This window comes from Plecotus auritus (assembly GCF_963455305.1).
Source record: "Plecotus auritus genome assembly, chromosome: 6".
NCBI classification, from domain to species: Eukaryota; Metazoa; Chordata; class Mammalia; order Chiroptera; family Vespertilionidae; genus Plecotus; species Plecotus auritus.
Window position 1 is genome coordinate 91,348,388 of NC_137773.1, and position 24,940 is coordinate 91,373,327.

Consider the following 24,940-nt stretch of genomic DNA (forward strand, 5'->3'; position numbering starts at 1 on the left):
GCGTCGGCCTGCGGACTGAAGGGTCCCAGGTTCGATTCCGGTCAAGGGCACATACCTTGGTTGTGGGCACATACCCAGTAGGGGGTGTGCAGGAGGCAGCTGATCGATGTTTTTCTCTCATCGATATTTCTAACTCTCTCTCCCTCTCCCTTCCTCTCTGTAAAAAATCAATAAAATATATTAAAAAAAATGTACACTCAAGAGTATAATGAACACATCTGACACCCTGGAGTTAGACTGAGAAGTCTTTGTTCTCAGGCTGGGGATGGGGAGGAGGGGTTTGAATTTCTCATCAGAGGCAAGTACTCTGGGATTCTTTCTTTTAAGGACCAATGGAGTGGGGTTGGGGAAGGGATGGGTGGAAAGCTCAATGATTGAAAGTATCAAAGGTTAAAATGTGCACCTGAGACCTGTATAATTTTGTTAACCAGTGTCACTCCAATTATTTCAATAAGAAGGGGGGGGAAGTTTAAATAAAAAACATAAATAAGTAAATAAAAATTATGAAAAAGTAATAAAATTAATCCAGACTCTTTTAAAGATAGTGCCTCACTTTTCAGTGTCTGTGTTTCTAAACAAAGGTCACAACAGTTCCACGAGTGGCCTCACAGCCTCACTCCAAGCCCTTGACCCCTAGAGGACTTAAGACACATTTGTTCCAATAAGACCTGGCCTGACCCTCTTGTCTGTTCTGCTCGGCCTGCAACAGGTGAGTTCACAAAGAGCTGGGGGACAACAACTTAGGAAGTCCCAAGTCAGGAAAAAGCTGAATTTATTTAAAAGCACTGGGTGCCCAACAGGGGAGCCTGTTTCCCAGAAGCCTGTATTTGCCCCCAGCTGTCACTCAGGAACGTGGGGGCGCAGCCTTGCGAGCTGTCCAATCAGGGGCGTCACTGGGGCAGGTGGGTGGGGCAACGCACCCGGAAGTCGTGGACCTCCCTGGTATCCTCAGGTGTGCAGAGGGGCTCGGTAGCTCGCCTGCCAAAGTATTTGGTGGGTGTGCGGCAACCTCTGTTCCCCGTGATCTGCACCGGAGGTGGCAGTTGTAGGCCGGACTCGGGGAGACCCAGGGCACCTAGAAATGGTGAGTGTGCGTGCGGGTGCAGAGACGCGGGGGGGCTTGTTGGCAGCGGCGATTTCATGACCGGACTTTCCCGGTTCACCTGGGGAGTCTGCGGATTCCAGTCCCTTAGGGGCGCCGCTCGGACCTCGGTCCCCTCTGGCTAACGTGGGGCCTGGGGCAGCTGCCGGTCCCCCGGGCGTCCTGTTCCGTCACTGCCAGCGGTGACTTAGGTCCAGGAATCTGTCGGCGGCTCTGAGCCCCCAGCACCCTTTCCCCCCTAGATGGTGCGGTGCAGTGACCATGGGGAGTCATTAGGGGACAGTCGTGACTCGGTCTGCAGGGTTTGTGCGAGGAAGCACCTGTGGTCTGAGGGGAGAGGGGATCCCCAGTTTTTCCTCCTCCCCCAAGGGGACAGGTTTTCTTCCGAGTTTTCCAAATGTGTGGGAAGCAGGGTCTCAGATCCAGGACTCTGTGCCCCTAGCCTGTCTCTTTCTGGGACTGGTAACAAGTCCCTAAATTTCCAGTTCCCTCTTGGAATTCCGGAGCCAACTTTCTCTCCTCTAGTCACCGCATCATTATCAACTATTTGTCCCCTGTGATGCATTTCAAATAGACCCAATATTTTTATGGTTTATTCTTTTCCCACAGTCATTGCTGTCTTTTTTTTGTTTTTTTGTTTTTGTTTTGTTTATATTTTTGAGTGTGGCTATTTTATAAGAGGAAAAGCAAGAATAACCACCTGGAACTTCTTTCTGTGAAATCCCGGGCCTCTCCCCCTGGATCTTTCCGGGACACAGACATCCTTTGGGAATTCCCTAGGGAGGAGTTTGCTGTTTGGAAATTTTCCTGGGTGAGCTCTGCTGTCAGCAAGGACCCTCCCTGGATTTCTCACCTTGAAAATAACTTGAAAGACCATAAAATACAAAAGTGCAAAAAGAAATGGGTGAATTTGAGAAAAAAAATTCTGTGATTACATTTTATTTTTTATCTTTCACTCTTTCTTCTGCTGGGCATGTGCAGTAAATGTGTGAAGTCTGGTTTTTACTTTTGTGGGTTTTCCAATCAAATTGCATGGTTTAGACTTGCAGAGCAGATGTGTTCAAGTATGATTAGTTACTTACAAACGAATTTCTTTTTCTAGAAATATAAGTAATGACATCTTTTTCTGAAAGGAATAGATATTTGGGGGGTTGGGGGGGTTAGTTGAACTAGGAAAAGACCCTTACAATTTTCTTCTGTTCTTTCCATAGTATTTAAGTGATTTTGCTGGATCATTCAAACTCTGGGTTTGTGTAATTTAAATATGAATACTGGTCCTAAAGAAAAGGAAGTACTTGAAGGCCCAGTTATTCCCGGGGAGCCTTCCCTTGCAAGTGACCTACCAGCTTGCACCCACTGTTTTAGGAACCTTTACACTGAGAGAAGTTACAGCCCCGGAAAGCGGGGGATGGGTGCGTACAATGGAGTTGGGAGAGGGGATACCCTTTCCCAGGCGTGCTTGTGGTCTCTAAGGCCAGGCCATTTTTAGATCTTATATATGAGCTTTCTATTCACAGTGCAGTTGACCTCAAGACTAATTGATGCATATTGAGAAAGTCTATGTAGAAGTTGGGGTGCCAGCCTCTAGACAGAGGGTTTATGAATTGGGGGTGCATTTGGTCAGAACTTAAACTGAATCTGGCTGAGTTTCCTCAGTGTGAGAATGGAAGGCTGGGGAGGAAGTGCCTCCATGCGTACAGGAGAGGGAAGGGGATGTGTGGAGCTCCCAGAGTTCAATTCTGGGTCTGCTCAGGTGTCCCTCCCATCCATGCTTAGGGCCTGACCCTCCAGGGGTTCTATCTTAGTCAGAGGTGTCTAGACCCCATGTTTGTTTGCAGTTTCTTTTTCTAGAAATATAAGTAACTGACATCTTTTTCTGAAAGGAATAGATAAAACTTACTGAGTGTGGGTTTCCTTTTGAACTGTCTTGATTCCATAATTTGTTTTTTCTCTTGTTGTTGGATTTTTTTTCTCCAATGAATATTGCAGCCCTTTGTTTCCATTAACACTTGGGCTTTTAATATTTAAGTTGATGGAGAGATGCCATGTAATGCAAGATAAACGTGGAACCAAGTTGAATTTTGTCTCCACTCAGGCCAGAGAACCTAAAGATGTCAGATGAATAATTTTAAGTTCTCAGGTGCTTTTCCCAAATTTAGGTCAGTTTTGTATGTGCCTTTATCTAAAGTACTTTGACATGTAAAAGGCTATACTATTCCTAAGGTAAATTAACTGCTGTTTTAATAGATGTGAAGGAAAAAGAAAATAATTTCGATTTTCATACATTTGAGAAACACATCAAGCCTATGTAAATACTTGAAACTTATAGTACATTTCAGAGCTTAATTGCAAACACCTAATGTATTATATTGACTAATTTCTTTTGTATGTCCTTATTATGAAATTAGAGGCCCAGTGCACGAAATTTTGCACTGGGGGGGAGGAGGGGAAGGGCATCCCTCAGCCCGACCTGTGCCCTCTCACAATCTGGGACCCCTCAGGGGATGTCCATCTGCTGGCTTAGGCCCAGCAGGGAGTGGGCCTAAGCCAGCAGGCAGACAGCCCTCTCCCAGTCCAGGAGCCCTCACTCCTTACTGCCCACCTGCTCGCTGCTCCTTACCGCTCAACTCACTGCTCCTCAGTGCTGCTGCATAGGTGGAAAAGGCTCCTGCCACTGTCGCTGCACTCACCAACCGTGAACCTGGCTTCTGGCTGAGCGGCGCTCCCCCTGTGGGAGTGCACTGACCACTAGGGAGCAGCTTCTGTGTTGAGTGTCTGCCCCATGGTGGTCAGTGCGCATCATAGCGACTGGTCATTCTAGTTGTTCTGCTGTAATGGTCGTTTAGATTTTTATTATATAGATACTAGAGGCCCGGTGCACGAAATTTGTGCGGGGGGGGGGGATCCCCTCAGCCCAGCCTGCACCCTCTCCAATCTGGACCCCTCGGGGGATGTCTGACTGCCGGTTTAGGCCTGGTTGGGCCTAAACCGGCAGTCAGACATCCCTTTCACAATCCAGGACTGCTGGCTCCTAATTGCTCACCTGCCTGCCTGCCTGGTCACCCCTAACTGCCCTCCCTGCCAACCTGGTTGCCCCCAACTGCCCCCTCCCTGCTGGCCCGGTCACTCCTCACTGCCTCCCCCCCACTGGCCTGGTCACCTCTTACTGCCCCCCTGCCAGCCTGGTCACCCCAACTGCCCCCCTCTGCCAGCCTAGTTGCCCCTCACTACCCCCCTGCCAGCCTAATTGCTCCCAACTGCCCCCCCCCCTGCTGGCCTGGTCGCCCCCAACTGCACCCTCCCCCTGCCAGCCTGGTCACCCCTAACTGCCGCCTCCCCCCCCCCCCCCCGCTGGCCTGGTCACCCTTACTGCCCCCCCCTGCTGGCCTTGTTGCCCCAATTGCCCCCCCTTGCTGGCCTGGTTGCCTCCAACTGCTCCCCCCCTGCTGGCCTGGTCACCCCACGCAGCCTGCTGTTAAATCGTTTGGTCGCCCCTCACTAACTCTTCTGCTGGCCTGATCACCCCACGCAGCCTGTTTGTTCAGTCGTTTGGTCGTCCCTCACTAACCCCCCTGCCGGCCTGGTCATAGGCAGCCATTTGTGCGGGTGTGAGAGTTAATTTGCATATTACCTCTTTATTATATAGGATAGAGAAAACTGTCATAATGCTTTTTATCCTTTTATTTGGAAAGGGATTTATAAATTTTTATGTTTTGCATTCTTATATAATTTAGTGTTTAAATCTTGGAGTGGTTTGTTATATTGAAAATATTAAGTTAAATTTAAAAAGCAGTATTTTATTAATAATAATAATTGATCATAGGTAAATGTGGTATGTATAAATTTCTCTATTTAAAATAAATGATGCATAGGAAGGTGGAAAAAATTTTTTAAAAAATGTATTTTATTGATTTTTTACAGAGAGGAAGGGAGAGGGATAGAAAGTTAGAAACATCAATGAGAGAGAAACATCAATCTGCCTCCTGCACACTCCCTGCACACCCCCTACTGGGGATGTGCCTGCAACCAAGGAACATGCCCTTGACCGGAGTTAAATCTGGGACCCTTGAGTCCGCAGGCCGACGCTCTATCCCAGGGGTGGGCAAACTTTTGACTCGAGGGCCACAATGGGTTCTTAAACTGAACCGGAGGGCCGGAACAAAAGCATGGATGGAGTGTTTGTGTGAACTAATATAAATTCAAAGTAAACATCATTACATAAATGGGTACGGTCTTTTTTTTTTTTATTTCAATAGTTTTATTCATTTCAAACATTTTAACAAGAAGAATGTAAACACTAATTATTATAATTTGAAACTTCAAAAAATGGAGGAATCATAGCACAATAACATACCTTATATTGAAGATGGCAAAGGCAAAATAAAATTGCCTAACAAAGGAAAGGTACAAAAGCCTTTCAAATTAAACTTAAATATAATAAAATAATTTAAAACTAAAACAAATAGAAAAGAACAAAATGTGTAAACAGTAAATTAAACATTTTCTTTAGTGCAACTTCCAAATTATGCCCGGGACGTAGATGTAGATGGCAATATAGACTGGGTTGAAAGGTTTTTGGTCTTTAAAACATCAACTTCAGTGGGAACAGTGTTGTTGGTCTCCTTTTTAGCTAATGCTCTGATACTGTGCTCTCCAGGGGCGTGTCTCCCTACATCACCCCGATAATGTGTCTATGCATTCCCAGGGTGATGTCGGGGGACACGTCCGCGGGCATTACAAGGAGCCTCTGGAAGATTGAGAGGTTGTTCCTTCTACTGAATGGGCGGATATAAATCCGCCCACTCAGAAGAAGGAGCTGCGGCCGTGTTTCCCGACGTTGCCATGTTAACACTGCTGCTGGTGAAGGAGCGGAGGGGAGAGCAAGAGAACCCTCCGCTTTTTCGGCTCCGCGGGCCGGATATAACAGCAAAACGGGCCAGATCCGGCCCGCGGGCCGTAGTTTGCCCACGGCTGCTCTATCCACTGAGCCAAACCGGTCAGGGCAGGAACAATTTTAAGTTATTGTTAACAGGTAGTCATCAGGGATGAATTGTAATGAGTCTGTCTTCATCTTTTCTTAGTTTTTTATATACACCAGTTTTTGAAAGCTGTTTTAAGTTTACTGAAAAATTGATCAGAGTACAGAGAGTTCCTACATCAGCCCTGTGCAACCATAGAGTTTGCACTATTTTTCCCATGTTGAATTACTGTGGTACAGTTGTTATAATTGCTTAACCAATATTCATGCATTAAAATGCATAGTTTACATTACCATTAACACTTGTTGTTATGGGATCTATGGTTTTGAGCAAATGTAAAATAATGTGTATTCATAATTTGTATATCATACTAGAGGCCCGGTGCATGAAATTCGTGCACGGGGATGTGTGTCCCTCAGCTCAGCCTGCACCCTCTCCAATCTGGGACCCCTCGAGGGATGTCCTACTGCCCGTTTAGGCCCGATCCAGGTAGGATCAGGCCTAAACGGGCAGTTGGACATCCCTCTCACAATCCAGGACTGCTGGCTCCCAACTGCTCGCCTGCCTGCCTTCCTGATTGCCCCTAACCACTTCTTCCTGCCAGCCTGATCACCCCCTAACCACTCCCCTGCCAGCCTGATTGATGCCTAACTGCTCCCCTGCCAGCCTGTATGCCCTTAACTGCCCTCCCCTGCAGGCCTAGTACCCCCCAACTGCTCTCCCCTGCAGGTCTCGGTCCCCCCCCCCCAACTGCCCTTCCCTGCAGACCCAGTCGCCCCCAACTTCCCTCCTCTGTCGGCCTGGTCACCCCTAACTGCCCTCTCCTGCTGGCCTGATCACCCACAACTGCCCTCCCTTGCAGGCCTGGTCTCTCCCAACTGCCCTTCCCTGCTGGCCATCTTGTGGTGGCCATCTTTTGTCCATATGGGGGCAGTCATCTTTGACCACATGGGGGCAGCCATCTTGTGTGTTGCAGTGATGGTCAATTTGCATATTACTCTTTTTATTAGATAGGATACTGTAATTTTATTTACCAGAAATCTTCTGTGTTCCACCTATTCGATCATTTCTCCCTCCAACGCCTAAATTTTTTAAACCCAGAGGCTTTTTTATTGGCTCATATTTTTTGTGTGTGTCCCTGATTGTCATATACTCAGAATTATACTGTGTGTAGCCTTGTGAGATTGGCTTTTTTCACTTAGCAAAGTACTTTTGAGTTTTTCCATGTGTTTTCATGGCTTAATACCCCATTTCATTGCATGGACTTACCAGTTGTCTCTTTGTCTCTTGAAGGACATCTTGCTGAACTCTAACTTCTGCCAATTATGAACAAAATGTCTACAAATATGTACAGGTTTTTGTGTGAACATTAGGTTTCAATTCGTTAGGTCTATAACAAGGAGTGTGATTGCTGGATCTTACTAATCGTAGTACAAGTATATTTTGTGTTAAAAGAAAGTTCCTGTGTCCACTGTAGACATGCCCAATTCCATCCCCACCAGCAATGAATTAGGATTATTTTCAGCTTTACATCTCCACCAGTATATGGTGTTCAAGTATTTAGAATTTGAATCATTTAATAAGCATGTAGTTAGTGACACCATGTTATTGATTTATTTGTACCTAGATTTTTTTGTGTTATCTTGTAGGAGTTTATTACTTTTGCATTTTGCATATAGATCTATGATGTGTTTTGAATGAATTTTTGGAGAGAGAAACCAAGATGGCGGCATAGGTAAGCACCTAAACTGCTGCCTCGCACAACAATTTCAAAACTACAACTAAAAGACAGAACGGACAGGAAAGCTGGCTGAGTGAAAATTCTACAACTAGAAGGAAAGAGAAAAGCTCACAGAGAATTGGAGGTACGGCAAAGCGTCTTTGTGCGCGCAGAGAGGAAGGGCGGCTGAGAACCTGGCTGACTTTCTCTGGCGGAAGGGGGAAGGAAGCCCCCGACCGCACTGAACCCCAGTTCTGACTGCACTGAACCCCAGTCCCGGGCGAAACCCCGTGGACCCAGGCTCATACAGGGGGAGTCTGGACTGTCAGGTAGAGAGAAAGGCACCCGGAGACTCACTCGGAGACCCGGGGGAGACCTGGGGGAGCCCTGGCAGGCAGGGTTTTGGAGGCGCGCGCACCAGTGTGCACAAAGGCTGCGGAGGTTGCCACAGGCTTTCCCTAGCAGAAGGGAGTCGGAAGCTCCTGACTGCACTGAACCCAAGTTCTGACTGCACTGAACCCCAGTTCCAGGCAAGCCCCTGGGGACCCATGCTCTTACGGGGGGAATCTGGACTCTCGGGCGGAGACTCAGGAGCCGGGGAAGGCAAAGGTCTGGAGGTGCGCGCATGCCAGTGCCCACAAAGGCTGCGGAGGTTGCCACAGGCTTTCCTTAGTGGAAGGGAGTCAGAAGCTCCTGACTGCACTGAGCCCCAGTTCTGACTGCCCTGAACCCCAGTTCCAGGCGAGCCCCTGGGGACCCACGCTCTTGTGGGGGGAATCTGGACTCTCGGGCGGAGACTCTGGAGCCGGGGAAGGCAGAGGTCTGAAGGCGCAAGGGCAAGGCTGACTGGAAGCTAAGACTGTCTGCTCCGCCCTGAGACTCCACCCCATCCAAGCTGAGCACAGAGGCTATTGCAATTTGGCAAGTCTAATCCTATAAGGCTGTCTCCAGCACTGAACTTCTCCCAGCATAGATACAGCTGATCCTTACAGCCAACTGGCCTGGAGGTCAATTCCTCCCAGTGATACCAACAACAATCAAGACTTAACTACAACAAGGCTGTACACACAGTCCACAAAAGGGTGCACCAAGAGTGTCCACCTCAGGTTAACTGGGGAGGACGACCCCCTGGGCCATATAGGAAACCTAGCACACACATATACCCTACCAACTCAGGGAAGCAGTGAAAATGCGGCGTCAAAGAAACAGATCACAAATGAAAGAAATGGAGGAAAACAAACGACTAGATATAGAATTCAAAACCACAGTTATAAGGCTTTTCAAGAATATCCTAGAAAAGGCCGATAAATATAACGAGACCCTCGAAGATATGAAAAAGGACCAACTAGAAATTAAACATACACTGACTGAAATAAAAAATATTATACAGAGACCCAACAACAGACTATAGGAACACAAGAATCAAGTCATAGAATTGAAATACAACGAAGCAAAAAAACACTCAACCGAAAGAGCAAAAAGAAAAAAAAAATCCAAAAAGTTGAAGATAGTGTAAGAAGACTTTGGGACAACTTCAAGTGTACCAACATCAGAATTATGGGGGTGCCAGAAGAAGAGAGAGAGCAAGATACTGAAAACCTATTTGAAGAAATAATGACTGAAAACTTCCCCCACCTGGTGAAAGAAATAGACTTACAAGTCCAGGAAGCGCACAGAACCCCATACAAAAGGAATCCAAAGAGGACCACACCAAAACACATCATAATTAAAATGCCAAGAGCAAAAGACAAAGAAAGAATCTTAAAAGCAGCAAGAGAAAAACAGTTAATTACCTACAAGGGAGCACCCATACGATTGTCAGCTGATTTGTCAACAGAAACTATGCAGGCCAGACGGGAGTGGCAAGAAATTTTCAAAGTGATGAATAGCAAGAACCTACAACCAAGATTACTCTACCCAGCAAAGCTATCATTCAGAATTGAAGGGCAGATAAAGAGCTTCACAGATAAGAAAAAGCTAAAGGAGTTCATCACCACCAAACCAGGATTACATGAAATGCTGAAGGGTATTCTTTAAGAAGAGGAGGAAGAAGAAAAAAGTAAAGAGAAAAATTATGAACAACAAATACATATCTATCAACAAGTGAACCTAAAAATCAAGTGAATTAAAAACCTGAGGAACAGAATAATCTGGTGAATATAATAGAATCAGGGGCATAGAAAGGGAGTGGACTGATAATTCTCAGGGGGAAAGGGGTAAGGGGGTGTTCAGGAAGAGACTGGACAAAAATCATACACCTATGGATGAAGACAGTGGGGGGGAGGTAAGGGCAGAAGGTGGGGTGGGAAGCGGGTGGAGGGGAGCTATGGGGGGAGAAAGAAGAAACAATTGTAATAATCTGAATAAAGATTTATTTTAAAAAAATAAAAAAATAAAAAAATTGAATGAATTTTTGTTAAAGGTGTAAGGCCTGTGTCTAATTTATTTTCTGTGTGTGCATTTACTGGTATATGTAGATACTCATGATTTCCAGCATTATTTGTTTAAAAGACTTTCCCCCCCCATTGAATTGTCTTTCTTGTTTTGACAAAGATCAGTTGAGTATATTTCTTTGGGTCTATTGACTTGTGTATCCCTCAGTTACTCTTTTATTAATTGCAGGAGTTATCTCTGTTGTTGGCTCTTTCTGGTGTTTCACATAGACAATCATGTCATAAGGAAGAAATGTGATTAATTTAGCTACAGGTTTTGAGGATGTTCTATCTTACAAAGTGGAAGTTTCTTTCTGTTGCTAGTTTGTTATCATAAGCAAATGTTCAATTTTATCAAATCCTTTTAAAAAATATTTTTATTGACTTCAGAAAAGGAGAGGAAGAGAGAGATAGAAACATCAATGATGAGAATCATTCATCAGCTGCTTCCTGCATGCCCCCAGTGTGGGTCAAGCATGTGCCCTTAACCTGAATCAAACCCAGGACCCTCAGTCCGCAGCCTGATGCTCTATCCACTGAGCCTAACCAGCTAGGGCTCAAATCCTTTTTAAAAAAAATTTTAGTTTCCCCTCCTTTACCTTCTGACATTAATAATTTCTGTCTTCCCACTTTTCTTAGTTATCTAGTCTACATGTTTATCAATTTTACTAATGTCATCAAAGAAGCAGCTTTAAAATTTTTTTCTTCATTGATTTTTCACATATTCTTTTATTCTGCTTACATTTGGTTTAATTAGCTCATCTTTCTATTGTTTTCTGAAGTAGATGCTTACAGTATTGGTTACAGAACTTTCAGTTTTTAATATATTTGTTCAATTGCATAAATTTCACTGTAAGCACCACTTTTGCTGTATCTCACAAAATAGTATAGGTTGTGTTTTTACTTTATTTAGTTAAAAAATAATTTTTAATTGCCTGGCTGGTGTTGCTCGGTTGGAGCATCATCCATACACCAAAAGGCAGCAGGTTCTACTCCTGGTCAGGACACACACCCAGGTTTTGGGTTTGATCTCCAGTTGGGGTGTGTGCTGGAGGAACCAATTGATTTTTTTTCCCCCAAAATCTTTATTGTTTAGAGTATTACGGATGTCCTCCTTTTGTCCTCCACATTGCCCCCTCCACCAGGTTCCCACCTCGCCCCTTCACCACCCTACTGTCTGTGTCCATAGATACAGTAAGATCTTTGGTTAATCTCTTCCCGACCCCCTCCCCCCTTCCCTCTGTGATTCGTCAGTCTGTTCCCTGCTCCCATGCCTCTGATTCTATTTTATTCAACTGTTTATTTTGTTCAGTAGATTTCTTGTTCATTTATTTTGATTTTTAGATTTAATTGTTGATAGATACGTATTTGTTGCCATTTTATTGTTCATATTTTTATCTCCTCCTCCTCCTCCTCTTCTTCCTCCTCCTCTTCTTCCTCCTCCTCCTCTTCCTCCACCTCCTCCTCCTCCTCCTCCTTCTCCTCTTCCTCTTCTTCTTCTTCTTAAAGAATACCCTTCAACATTTCATGTAATACTGGTTTGGTGGTGATGAACTCCTTTAGCTTTTTCTTGTTTGTAAAGCTATTTATCTGACCCTGAATTCTAAATGATAGCTTTGCTGGGTAATCTTGGTTTTAGGTCATTACTATTCATCTCTTTGAATATTTCTTGCCAATCCCTTCAGGCCTGCAAGTTTCTGTTGAGAAATCAGCTGACAGTCTTATGGGCACTCTCTTGTAGGTAACTAACTGCCTTTCTCTTGCTGCTTTTAAGATTCTTTCTTTGTCTTTAACCCTTGACATTTTAATTATGGTGTGTCTTGGTATTGACCTCTTTGTGTTCCTCTTGTTTAGAACTTTCTGGACTTGTATGTCTATTTCTTTTACCAGGTAGGGGACGTTTTCTGTCATTATTTATTCAGATAGGGTTTTAATAGCTTGTGCTCTCTCTTCTCCTTCTGGCACCCCCATATTGCAAATGTTGGCATGCTTGAAGTTGTCCCAGAGGCTCCTTACACTATCTTCATACTTTTTATTCTTTTTTTTTTTTTTTTTTTTTGCTCTTCTGATTGGGTGTTTTTTGCTTCCTCATACTCCAAATCATTGATTTGATTCTTGGAATACTCTACTGTTGAATCTATGTAAATTATTCTTTATTTCAGTTAGTGTATGCTTAATTTCTGACTGGTCCTTTTTCATATCTTTGGCATTCTTACTAAGATCCTTGAAAGTCTCATGAAGATCCTCGAGTAACCTTATAACCATGGTTTTGAATTCTGTATCCAGTAGTTTGTTTGCTTCCATTTCTTTCATTTGTGACATATTTCTTTGTCTCCACATTTTGGCTGCATCTCTGTTTTTCTTTCTGTGTATTAGGTAGAGCTGCTATTTGCTATTTGTGTTGGGCTTGGAGGTGTCCAGACGAGGCCCATCTGTGAAGCAAGGCAGGCTGGTGCTAGTGCTTGGTCTTGGGCCTTTTATTAATAGGTTTGGGGCATGCTGTCACCAGTTGTAGCTTGTTTGAGAGATTTTAGTAAAGTCTGAAGCCTGAGGCAGGACAGGCCATTCATATGGAAAAGCAGCAAGGGTGGAGCTTCAAGTTGGATGGGGTGGGGTCTCAAGGAATCCCCAGGCTGGAGCAAACAGTGTTCTCCAGGCTGATGGAGACTCGGATATGGCTTCCAGTCAGCCCTGCAACAGGGGAGGTTCCAGCACAGGAACAATGATTCCTGCAATCACCCCTGTCTGGGATAAAGCTGCCCCTGCGTTCCTGCCCCCAGGCCAGACAATCTAGTTTCACCACGTATGTGTCTGGGTCCCCCAAAGCCACCTGGTGTTGGGAGTCTGAGTAATAAAGTCATGCACTGGCTCTTTAAATGGAACACCTGGGTCTCCAGCAGCCTCGGTGTCACTCAGCCACAATGCTGGCTGGTTTTTTACAGCCCATAGTTACGAGGAATTCTCTTCCCAGTTCTGGAACCCTCGGATGGTGGTCTGGTGTGGCGCTGGGAGCCCTTGCTCCTCACGGGTGGCCTCTGCAGAGACTATCTCCCTCCCAATTATAAAAAACAGCACACCAGCTGGTTCTGCACCACCACCCCTCCTACCAGTCTCAATGTGTTTTCTTCTTTACTTCTCTACTTGTAGGATTTCCATTCAGCCAGCATTTAGGTGGTTCTGAATAATGATTGTTCTGTATTTATTTGTAATTTTGATGCGGTTGTTGGAGGCTGCAAGTATAGATGTTTACCTATGCCCCAATTGATTTTTTTTTGTCTTTTTAACCATTTTATTTTATTTTTTAAAAATTTTATCTTTTATTTTCTTTATTGATTAAGGTATTACATATGTGTCCTTACCCCCCCATTGCTCCCAACCACCACCCAATTGATGTTTTTCTCTCTCTCTCTTTACCTCCTTTTGTCCCTCCCTTCCTTTCTCTAAAATACAATTTTAAAAATTTAATTAAAATTAAAAATAATTTTAAATTTTCTTGACTTCTCTTTTGATCTTATTATTTAGAAGTGTGTTGTTGAATCTCCATGTATTGGGGATTTTCTAACTATCTTTCTGTTATAGATTTCTATACTAATTACTGTGTGGTCTAAACATATTTTGTATGATTTTAGTTCTTTGAAATGTTTAAGATATGCTCTATGTCTCAGGGTGTGTTCTGTCTTGGTGAATGTTTATTCTGCTGTTGTTGCATGAAGGATTCCATAGGTTAAAACTAAATCCAGTTGTTTCATAGTGCTGCTCTGTTCCACTCTGTCCTTCCTGATGTTCTCCCTACTGGAATCCTATCTAATAAAAGAGTAATATGCAAATTAACCACCACTCCGCCACACCCACAAGCTACGCCCACCAGCCAATCAGGAGCGAGTTTGCAAATTAACCCCAACCAAGATGGCTGCAGCCATGGAGGCTTGGGTTTCCCAGGCAATGGAGGAAGCCAAGCTTTCTGCACACCCTGGCAGGCCCAGGCCTCCACTCAAGGCTACAAAATTTCAATTATAGAAGATAAATAAATCCCAACAAAAATGGTGGCAGCCACGGAACTGGAGAGAGCAGGAGGCTTGGGTTACCCCCGGCAATGGAGGAAGCCAAGCTTTCCACATACCCTGGTAGGCCCAGGCCTCCACTCAAGGCTACAAAGTTTCAATTATAAAAGATAAATAAATCCCAACAAAAATGACTGCGGCCATGGAGCAAACAGGAGGCTTGGCTCCACTCCAGGCTACAAAGTTTCAATTACAGAAGATAAATAAATCCCAGATACCAGGGCCTCCGCTTGGGTCGCCGGGGGGCGTGGCCGGCCTGCAAACCACCACAGGCGCCTCTCCCAGGCTGCCCCACACCCCAAGGGAACCCCCACCCTGATCCGGGACACCCTTCAGGGCAAACCAGCTGGCCCCCACCCATGCACCAGGCCTCTATCCTATCTAATAAAAGAGTAATATTCATATTGACCATCACTCCAACACACAAGATGGCTGCCTCCATGTGGTCAAAGATCCTGCCCCCATGTGGACACAGATGGCTGCCACAAGATGGCCACCAGGGGAGGGCAGTTGGGAGGGACAAGGCCTGCAAGAGAGGGCAGTTGGGGACGATCAAGCCTGCAGGGGAGGGCAGTTAGGGGTGGCCAGGCTGGCAGAGGAGAGAAGTTGGGGGCGACTGGGCCTGCAGGGAAGGGCAGTTGGGGGGGACCCAGGCCTGCAGGGGAGAGCAGTTGGGGGGGACCAGGTCTGCAGGGGAGGGCAGTTAGGGGCAAACAGGCTGGCAGGGGAGCAGTTAGGCATCAATCAGGCTGGCAGGGGAGTGGTGAGGGGGTGATCCGGCTGGCAGGCAGAAGCGGTTAGGGGCAATCAGGAAGGCAGGCAGGCGAGCAGTTGGGAGCCAGCAGTCCTGGATTGTGAGAGGGATGTCCAACTGCCCGTTTAGGCTCGATTCTACCAGGATCGGGCCTAAAGGGGTAGTTGGACATCCCTCGAGGGTTCCCAGATTGGAGAGGGTGCAGGCTGGGCTGAGGGACACCCCCCATGCATGAATTTCATGCACCGGGTGTCTAGTTTATAATGAATGATAAGGGGTTGTTGAATGCTCCAGCCACAGTTGTGGACTCATGTATTTCTCCACATTCTATCAGCTCTTGCCTTAGGTTATGTAGTTTGACTTATGTTGTTAGGCATACAAACCTAAAAGATTGCTGTGCCCTCATGGAGACATTATGTAATGTTCCTCTTTATCTGAGTTTTCCTTGGTTTGAAATATTTATTATCTAAAACCCATATATTTGTCCATTGATTTCTGTTGGAATTTTCTCCCTCCCTTTACCTTTTATCCATCCATATCTTCATATGTAAAGTGTGTTTCTTATGGTCAACATGACAGTGTGGTTTTTAAAAATCTGATATTTCTGTATCGTTCAATTGTATTGAGACCATTGATGATTAAAGTGGTTACTGGTGCATTTGGATTAATATTTACCAGATCTTTTACTGTTTTCTATTTGTTGCTTTTGTTTTTTGTTACTTTATGTTTTCAACATTTTTCTACCTTCTTTGGTTTAAGCTGAGGATTTTACCTAATTGGTTTTTTTTCCTCCTCTCTCAGCATATCATTCACACATTTAACAAAAAGGAACTTTTTCAGTGGTTTCCCTTGAGTTTTGAGTACATATTTGCAACTAACCCATATCTGTCAAATCACACCATACCACTTCACTGCTTGTGCAAGTACCTCCTATCACAGTATTCCCAGTTCCCCCATCAATGTCCCTTGTCACATTGTTATTTATTTTCATTACCCATAAGCTTATAATACCAAACACATTATTGCTAATATTTTTTAAACAAAGCATCATGTGTTATATGACAAGAAAAAAATTACCTTCATTTCTTTTTTTTCTAACCCTATACCTTCATTACTTATATTCTTTCTGATGAACTTTTGAACACTTAATTTAAAGTAGCTGTACTAATGATAAATTCCCTCAATTTTTGTGTTTTTTTAATCCTTACCCAAGGATGTTTTTCCATTGATTTTTAGAGATAGTGGAAGAGAGAGGGTAAGACAGAGAGAAATATCGATGTGAGAGAAACACATCGATTGGTTGCCTACTGCATGAACCCCGACCAGGGCCTGGGCTGGGGAGGAGCTGGCAACCTAGGTACGTGTCCTTGACTGGAATCAAACCTGGAACCCTTGGGTCTTCAGGTTGACACTATCCACTGAGCCAAATTGGCTAAGGCAAATTCCCTCAATTTTTGTCTTAGAAAGTCCTTATTTATTTTTTTATGAAAGATCATTTTCCTTGATACAAGATTCTACAGATGTTATTTTTTATTTCAAAGTGTTTGATATTTTACTACAATCTGGTCTTTCTTGCACAGTTTCTGAAAACAAGTTGAATTTAATTTATCTTTGTTTTTCTATACCCAAGGTCTATTTTACCCTCTGGCCTCTTTTTCTTTGATTTTTGTCTAATTTGAATACAGTACACTTTTGCATGCACTTTTGGTATTTTTCATGTTTAGTGATTTAGAACTTTCTGGATCTACAGTGTGTTATCTGTCATTAATTTTAGAAAAGTCTGGTGATTGTTACTTCAGTTGTGTTTTTTTTTTCTGTCTTTCCTTTTTTCAGGTATTTTAATCCTCATGTTAAGGAAGGTTGTTTTAGTTTTTATGGATATTATATTCTGTCATTTTTGTTTTCTATTGTCTTTGCATTGGACTCTTTGAAATGGATTTTTTTAGTTCAGGCCTTGTTAAGAACAGAATACTTGAGGCATATCTCAAGATACCATCTGTTCTCTTTCCTGACTTTGGAGATAGCATTTTCCCTGTAACCTCAAAGGTCTGCTGGGTCTAAGAAGAGTAGTTCATTTCACGTGTTATTGTTTTTTTTTCTTTTTGATGAAATTGAGACTGGCAGCTCTGAAGTTCCTTAAGTGTCACACCAGAAGGTGGCAGGGCAGTGTCTAGAGTGACTTGTCAGGAAGATTTTCCTCCTGAAATTGGAGAACGGAAATTATGTGTCCTTTTAGAAGCAAGTAGTGTTGAATTTTTGATGTGTTCTGTAATCATGGCCAAATTCACCATCAGACCATATGGACTTCAAAGAACTTCCTTGAATCTGCAGCTCTTAACCTGTTCCTCAAGGGCAGTGAGGCCCAGGGTGCCCTGTTAGGGTTTGACTGGGAAGAGCTCGCCTGGCCAATTAAAATTTGGTTGGAAGCAACTCTGAGCACACATGTACAGAGATTTATGGAGTAACTTGTTAGGCCTCCTTCTTTCTTTTTCTTTTTTAAATTTTTTTTATTGATTTTTCACAGAGAGGAAGGGAGAGGGACAGAGAGTTAGAAACATCAATGAGAGAGAAACATCGATCAGCTGCCTCCTGCACACCTCCCCACTGGGGATGTGCCCGCAACCAAGGTACATGCCCTTGACCGGAATCGAACCAGGACCCTTGAGTCCGCAGGCCGACGCTCTATCCACTGAGCCAAACCGGTTAGGGCTAGGCCTCCTTCTTGTGTCTGACCTTTAAGTTCCAAATAACTCTCCAGCCCCATTAAACTGAACAGAGAGAAGGAAGTACTGAGTCTGTGATAAATACTACACAAGTTACAATGCTTCTCCACAAGCATATTTACACTGAGCCAGCTGCCCCTGATTAGGGTAAAGGCCTAGAGGACTGTAGGACACATGGTCAGATGGCTTTGTTGGAAGTAATTTTCACAGGCCTCCTGTACTCTCATGTTTGGTGATGGGATGAGAAGGAAAAACTTTCAATTTTTCACTATGTTTTATTAATTAAAACTCCATGCAGGTTTAATCCTCTGCCTTGTGGATTGCTGTGAATAGTGGGTAATAATGAAACAGATGAAATAATTATTTTTGCAAATTTTAATTCTTAAAATGATAATATATATTTCATCTGTATGGTATTCCTGTTATTACCCAACATCGTCAAGACCCTGTTATTACAGAAAAATAAGATGTATTATAACTACAGTAAGAATGAGTAAGTAATTTCCAGGTGTTCAAGGTGGTATGAACAGAGAATACATTTCTGATCATCAGGTTATAGATGTTTGTAGATGAGATAATCGTATGTTACCTTCCTATAAATGGAGTCTAGGTGTCCAGTGCTATCAGTTTCACACATCCTACTCTACCTGTATTTGGGGTGTTTTAGGACTCAGTGGCCTTTGAGGATGTGGCTGTGAAGTTCACTCTGGAGGAGTGGGCCTTACTGGATCCTTCACAGAAGAAACTCTACAGAGATGTGATGAGGGAAACCTTCAGGAACCTGTCCTCTATAGGTAAGAATGATGACATTGCTTCATTTGTCAACTAGAGAACAAGTGTTTCTTGCTCACCAATATTGTTCTAAGATCTGTAATGTAGAGATGGATGATGGTGGTAAATAATCTAGGCATGGGCACAGCTCATCATGGATCTAGACCAGCTGTGGGCAAACTATGGCCCGTGGAGCCGAAGGAGCGGAGGGTTCTCTTGCTCTCCCCTCCACTCCTTTACTTTGAATTTATATTAGTTCACACAAACACTCCATCCATGCTTTTGTTCTGGCCCTCCGGTCCAGTTTAAGAACCCATTGTGGCCCTCGAGTCAAAAAGTTTGCCCACCTCTAAAATGTAATAATTTTTTAAATCATTTTAATTCTTTGGAAACATTTTTCTGGGTCTGCATTTTAGGTAAAAGATGGGAAGAACATGACATTGAAGATCAGTACAAAAACCAGAGGAGAAAATTAAGGTGAGTCACACTCACAATAGAAAGCAGTGTCTTATGTGAGAATTCTAGTGTGTTATGAAATTTTAAAAATAGCAAACAAAACAAATAAACCCTGCTTCAAATATATTTCTTCTTAGAAAAAATTTTAAAAATACTTTCTTTGATGTAATGTACATGCTCAAGTGTTTGCAAAATATTCACTTAAAAACAGTATTAATAAATTCTATATATAAATATCACAGTCTGATAATTGCAAGGGTGAAGCTTTCTTGGAGAGTATTACATAATTTATTTTCAGACAAGGCAGACTACCTATGCTTTACCTATAAATCAGAATAAATATCATGAATATACTATCATTAATAAAAAAAATCATTAATAATGTGCTTCTCAGTTTTTACAGAAATCCAATGGTAGAGAAACTCTGTGAAATTAAAGAGGTTAGTCAATATGGAGAAAACTTCAGCCTCATTTCAAATCTCAATCTGAACAAAAAAACCACCAGAGTGAAACAACACGAATGCAGAGTATGTGGAAAAGTCTTCGTATTTCATTCATTGCTTAGTAAGCACTACAGATGTCACACTGGACAAAAAACATATGAATTTCAAAAAGATGCAGAGAAGCCATATAAGTGTAAAGACTGTGATAAAGCCTTTAGTTATCTAAACTGGTTGGAAAAACATGAAAGAACCCACAATGGAGGTAATCCTTATGAATGTAAAATATGTGGTAAAGTCTTCAGGTCTTCCAGAAATGTTAAAGTACATAGAATAACTCACACTGGAGAGAAACCCTACGAATGTAAAATATGCAGTATAGCATTTAGGTATCTCAGTAATCTTCGAAGACATGGAAGAACTCACACTGGAGAGAAACCCTATGAATGTAAAATATGTGCTAAAGTCTACAGAGACCACTGGTCTTTTCAAATACATGAAAGAGTTCATACTGGAGAGAAGCCCTATGATTGTAAGAAATGTGGTAAAGCCTACATATCTTATAGGTCCTTAAAAAGACACAAAAGTTCTCACACTTCAGAGAAATCGCATAAGTGTAAAATTTGTAGTACAGCATTTTGGTATCCGAGTGAACTTCGAAGACATGAAAGAAGTCACACTGGAGAGAAACCCTATGAATGTAAAATATGTAGCATAGCATTTAGGTATCTCGGTGATCTTCGAATACATGGAAGAACTCACACTGGAGAGAAACCATATAAATGCAAAATATGTAGCAAAGCATTCACTTATTCCAGTTCACTTCCAAAACATAAAAAAGTACATGCTGGAGAGAAACTCTATGAATGTAAAAATGTGGTAAAGCCTACAAACATCACCGTTCCTTAAAAGCCCAGGAAAGTGCTCACACTGGAGAGAAACACTATGAATGTAAACAATGTGGTAAAGTCTATAGATATCACTGTTCCTGAAAAACTCATGAAAGCATTCATACCACAGGGAAGCCCCATAAATGTAAAATACGTAGTGAAGCATTTAGGTATCTCAGTTATCTTCGAAGATAGGAAACAACTCACCCTGGAAAGCAACGCTTTGAATATAAAGAGTGTGGCATAGCCTACAGATATCAAAGTTTCTTATCAAGACACAAAAGGACTCGTACTGGAGAGAAACCCTGTGAATATATGCAATGTGATAAAGCCTACACAAATCCCAGTTCTTTACAAAGGCACCAAGGAGCTCATAATGGAGAGAGAGAGACCCTGTGAATGTAAACAATGTGGAAAAGTCTACAGAGATCCCAGTTTGTTTCAAAGACCTGAAGGAGCTCATACTGGAGAGAAACCCTGAGAATATAAGAAAGGTGGGAAGCCTTTATTGAGATCACACAACCTTTTGAAGACACATGACAGTACACACTGAAGAAAAATTATAGAAATGTGCAGAATTTGGGAAAGGCCTCAGTTATATTAGATTCTATCAAAAGAATGAAAGGACTCACTAGATTAATATTCTTGAATGTATACAGTATGGGAAAGACTTGAATTGGTCCACATTCTTACATGTGAAAACTCCCACACAAAAATAAACATGTTAACGTGAGAAAGCTTGATACAAATTAATTTATGTATAATGTGCCAGAAAATTTTAAATGTAAGTTATAATTAATGGTGCAAATATATTGTGTTTATTGAACCTCTTTTTATAGTGTGTCATTGGACTGTGGATTTCTGCTAATTACTTTCAGAAATGTATCACATGAGATAATGAGTTTTCTTTAAACAATAATACATAAGATTGATATAATGTTTTTAAAAAATTTCTTAATTTAAACCTTTAAATAAAAAATATATTTTTGGAGTGGTAAGCACACAATACAATTTATAGATGATATATGTAGAACAGTGTACCTGAAACCTATATAATTTTATTAACCACTGTTATCCCAATAAATTCAATTAAAAAAAAAAGCTGTGGTACATTTACACAATGGAATATTACTCAGCCATAAAAAGAAGGAAATCTTATTCTTTATGACAGCACGGTTGGACTTTGAGAGTATTATAAGTGAAATAAGCCAGTCAGAGAAAGATAAGTATCATATGATTTCACTTATACGTGGAATCTAATGAACAATCTACACTAATAAAAGAGAAACATACAAATTGACCATCACTCTGCTATACCCACCAGCGAATCAGGAGCAAGTATGCAAATTAGCCCAACAAAGATGGAGGCAGTTGCCCTAACCAGTTTGGCTCAGTGGATAGGCCTGCAGACTGAAGGGTCCCAGGTTCGATTCCGGTCAAGGGCATGTACCTTGGTTGCGGGCACATACCCAGGAGGGAGTGTGCAGGAGGCAGCTAATCGATGTTTCTCTCTCATTGATATTTCTAACTCTCTATCCCTCTCCCTTCTTCTCTGTAAAAAATCAATAAAATATATATTAAAAAAAAAAGATGGAGGCAGCCACAGAGCTGGAGCGAGCAGGAGGCTTGGGTTGCCCTGGCGATGGAGGAAGCCAAGCTTCCCGCCTGCCCTGGCCGGCCCTGGCCTCCACTCAAGGCTATAAAGTTTCAATTATAGAAGATAAATAAATCCCAGATACCTGCTTCCAGCTGGCCCTGGCCTCTGCTCAAGGAGGCGCTGAAAAAAAAAAAAAAGAAAAAAATAAAAGGGGCTGGGAGCCTGGATTGCCGGGGGGTGTGGCCAGCCTGAAAACAGCCATCAGCTCCTCACCCAGGCTGGTCACACTCCCATGGGGTGAGGGTCCCCGCTGGGGGGCTTGGCCAGCCTGCAGACAGCCCTCAGCCCCTCACCCAGGCTGGCCACGCCCCCCTAGCGAGTACCCCCACCCTATGGGGGCATGGCTGGCCTGCAAACCACCACAGGCCCCTTGCCCAGGCCGCCCCATACCCCAAGGGAACCCCCACCCTGATCCGGGACACCATGGCAAACCAGCTGGCTCCCACCCGTGCACCAGGCCTCTATCTATACTAATAAAAGGGGAATATGCTAATTAGACTGGGAGACCTTCCAGATGTTCTTCTGGACAAAGCCATGGTGGCAGGGCTGAGGTAGAGGTGGTTAGAGGCCAAGAGGGGAGGGCAGTTGTGGGTGATCAGGCTGGTGGGGGGAGGGGCCTTTGGGGGTAAGCAGACCAGCAGGGGGGCCAGTTGGGGGTGAGCAGGCCAACAGTGGGGGTCAGTTGGAGGTGATCAGGACAGCAGGGGTGGCAGTTTGGAGTGAGCAGGCCAGCAGGGGGGCAGTTGGGGGTGAGCAGGCCAGTGAGGAGTGAAGGTGAGGGCGAGCAGGCCAGCAGGAGGGCAGTTAGGGGTGATCAGGCTGTCAGGGGAGGCAGTTGGGGGCAAGCACACTGGCATGGGGGGCAGTTGGGGGTGATCAGGCTGGTGGGGGGCATTTGGGGGCGAGCAGGCCGGCGGCAGGGGGCAGTTGGGGGTGAGCAGGCCGGCAGGCAGAGTGGTTAGGGGCAATCAGGCAGGCAGGTGAGCAGTTAGGAACCAGCAGTCCCGGATTGGGAGAGGGATGTCTAACTGCCAGTTTAGGCCCGATCCCTGTAATTTGGCAGAAGGACATCCTTCGAGGGGTCCCAGATTGGAGAGGGTGCAGGCGGGGCTGAGGGACACCTCCCCCTGTGCATGAATTTCATGCACCGGGCCTCTAGTATAAACTAACAAAGTGGATATAGAGAGCACACTGATGGGTGTTGGAGAGGAAGTTGTTGAGGGTGGGTGAGAAGGGTGAAGGGATTAAACAAAGAAAAAAAAGATTCGTGAACACAGAAAACAGTATGGTGATTGTCAGAAGGAAGAGGGCTGTGGGAGATAGAAGAGGGTAAATGAGGGATAAATGGTGATGGAAGGAGACTTGACTTGGGGTGGTAAACACAAAGTACAATATGCAGATGATTTATTGTAGAAATGGGTATTTCAAACCTGTATAATTTTATTAATGTCCCCCCAATAAATTTGATAAAATAGTGCGCCCACCTCCGCCCGCGGTCTACCCTGCCATGCCGTGCTCGGAAGAGACATTTGCCGTCTCCCCAGCAAGCAGCCCCGGCCCGTGGAGGAGGGCGACCTGCGGCTCCGCTTTGTGCGGCTCTCGGAGCACGCCACTGCCCCCACCAAGGGGTCCGCTCGCGCCGCGGGCTACGACCTGTACAGTGCCTATGATTACACAATACCACCCATGGAGAAAACCCCTGTGAAAACCGACATTCAGATAGCTCTTCCTTCTGGGTGCTATGGAAGAGTAGCTCCACGTTCCGGCTTGGCTGCAAAACACTTTATAGACATAGGAGCTGGTGTTATAGATGAAGATTATAGAGGAAATCTTGGTATTGTGCTGTTTAATTTTGGCAAAAATTTGAAGTAAAAAAGGGTGACCGAATTGCACAGCTCATTTGTAAACAGATTTTTTATCCAGAAATAGAGGAAGTTCAAGTTTTGGATGACACTGAAAGGGGCTCAGGAGGTTTTGGTTCTACTGGAAAAAATTAAAATTTATGCCAAGAATAGAAAATGAGAAATAAAGAGTTTTTTGTTTGGTGTTTTGCGCTTATGTAAACTTAACAGCTTTAGATTCTAAAAATAATTTGGTTCTCTCATGATCAAGGAAAAGGGTACTCTGTTGGGATCACATTGAACTTTATTGTGTTTTTCTGCATTTGTTGTTGTACAAATATTCATGGTAACTTAATAGTTTTTTGTTTTTTTTTCCAATCAAATGTACAGCAATTATAGATCCCTAAATGCTACCCATTCAACAACTTATTCTTCGATTTGTTTTATAAATCATAAGCAAAGCCTTTTATTCAATAAATTTGAATTCTTTCACAGATACAAATTATTATGTAAACTGACTAAAAGATAATAAAAAAAGTTATTTTTTGTTCTCTTTAAAAAATTTGATAAAATAATTCTTTTTTTAGAGCATTGGCTATTTATTTACTTATTTATTTTAATCCACACCTGAGAATATGTTTTTATTGATTTTTAGAGAGAGAAAGGGAGATAGAGAGAAACATCGATGTGAGAAACACCAATTGGTTGCCTCCCGTATGCAACCTAGGTATGTGCCCTGACCAGGAATGAAACCTGCATCCCTTTGGTGTACAGTACAATGCTCAGCCAACCTAGCCACTGGCCAGGGCTAAATAAATATATTTAAAATATTTTCTCTTGATTTTGAAGCCTGTTAGATCCATGGGTGTATTAAAGTGTATTTTTTTATATAGTATAGTTACGTTAAATTTATTTAAAATGTTTTACTTGTTCTATGTTAAGGGTCCATTGAAAAGGAGTTTGGTATTTGGATTTTCCTAGTGGTCTGTGGCAGTTCTTTATATCTCCAGTTCATTATATATTTTCGTTAACATAAATGTTACTGGACAGGGACCTTGCCCTGAGCAGGGCATTTAGGAGATACATGCCTTTGGGGTGCTCCTTGGAGGGATAG

The 24,940-nt window shown here is 43.3% G+C and overlaps 1 protein-coding gene and 1 pseudogene across 2 annotated transcripts; both read left to right on the top strand.

Moving 5' to 3' along the window:
* Positions 1-900: 900 nt before the first annotated feature.
* On the top strand, positions 901-21,419 carry LOC308250266 (uncharacterized protein). The gene is made up of 4 exons (XM_080672700.1): positions 901-1,084; positions 18,439-18,565; positions 18,959-19,019; positions 19,393-21,419. Exons 1-4 carry the CDS (start codon positions 1,082-1,084, stop codon positions 20,345-20,347), a joined length of 1,146 nt encoding a protein of 381 aa, XP_080528826.1. The 5' UTR covers positions 901-1,081; the 3' UTR covers positions 20,348-21,419.
* Positions 21,420-23,492: 2,073 nt separating this feature from the next.
* LOC308251010 (deoxyuridine 5'-triphosphate nucleotidohydrolase, mitochondrial-like) lies at positions 23,493-23,982 on the top strand (annotated as a pseudogene). Its single transcript has one exon. The product of its transcript is annotated as a deoxyuridine 5'-triphosphate nucleotidohydrolase, mitochondrial-like (transcript).
* Positions 23,983-24,940: the final 958 nt, after the last annotated feature.

Coding starts and splice junctions, on each gene's coding strand:
- LOC308250266 (XM_080672700.1), top strand. Junction 18,566..18,958: donor CAGGAACCTGTCCTCTATAG/GTAAGAATGATG, acceptor TCTGCATTTTAG/GTAAAAGATGGGAAGAACAT. Junction 19,020..19,392: donor AACCAGAGGAGAAAATTAAG/GTGAGTCACACT, acceptor TGTGCTTCTCAG/TTTTTACAGAAATCCAATGG.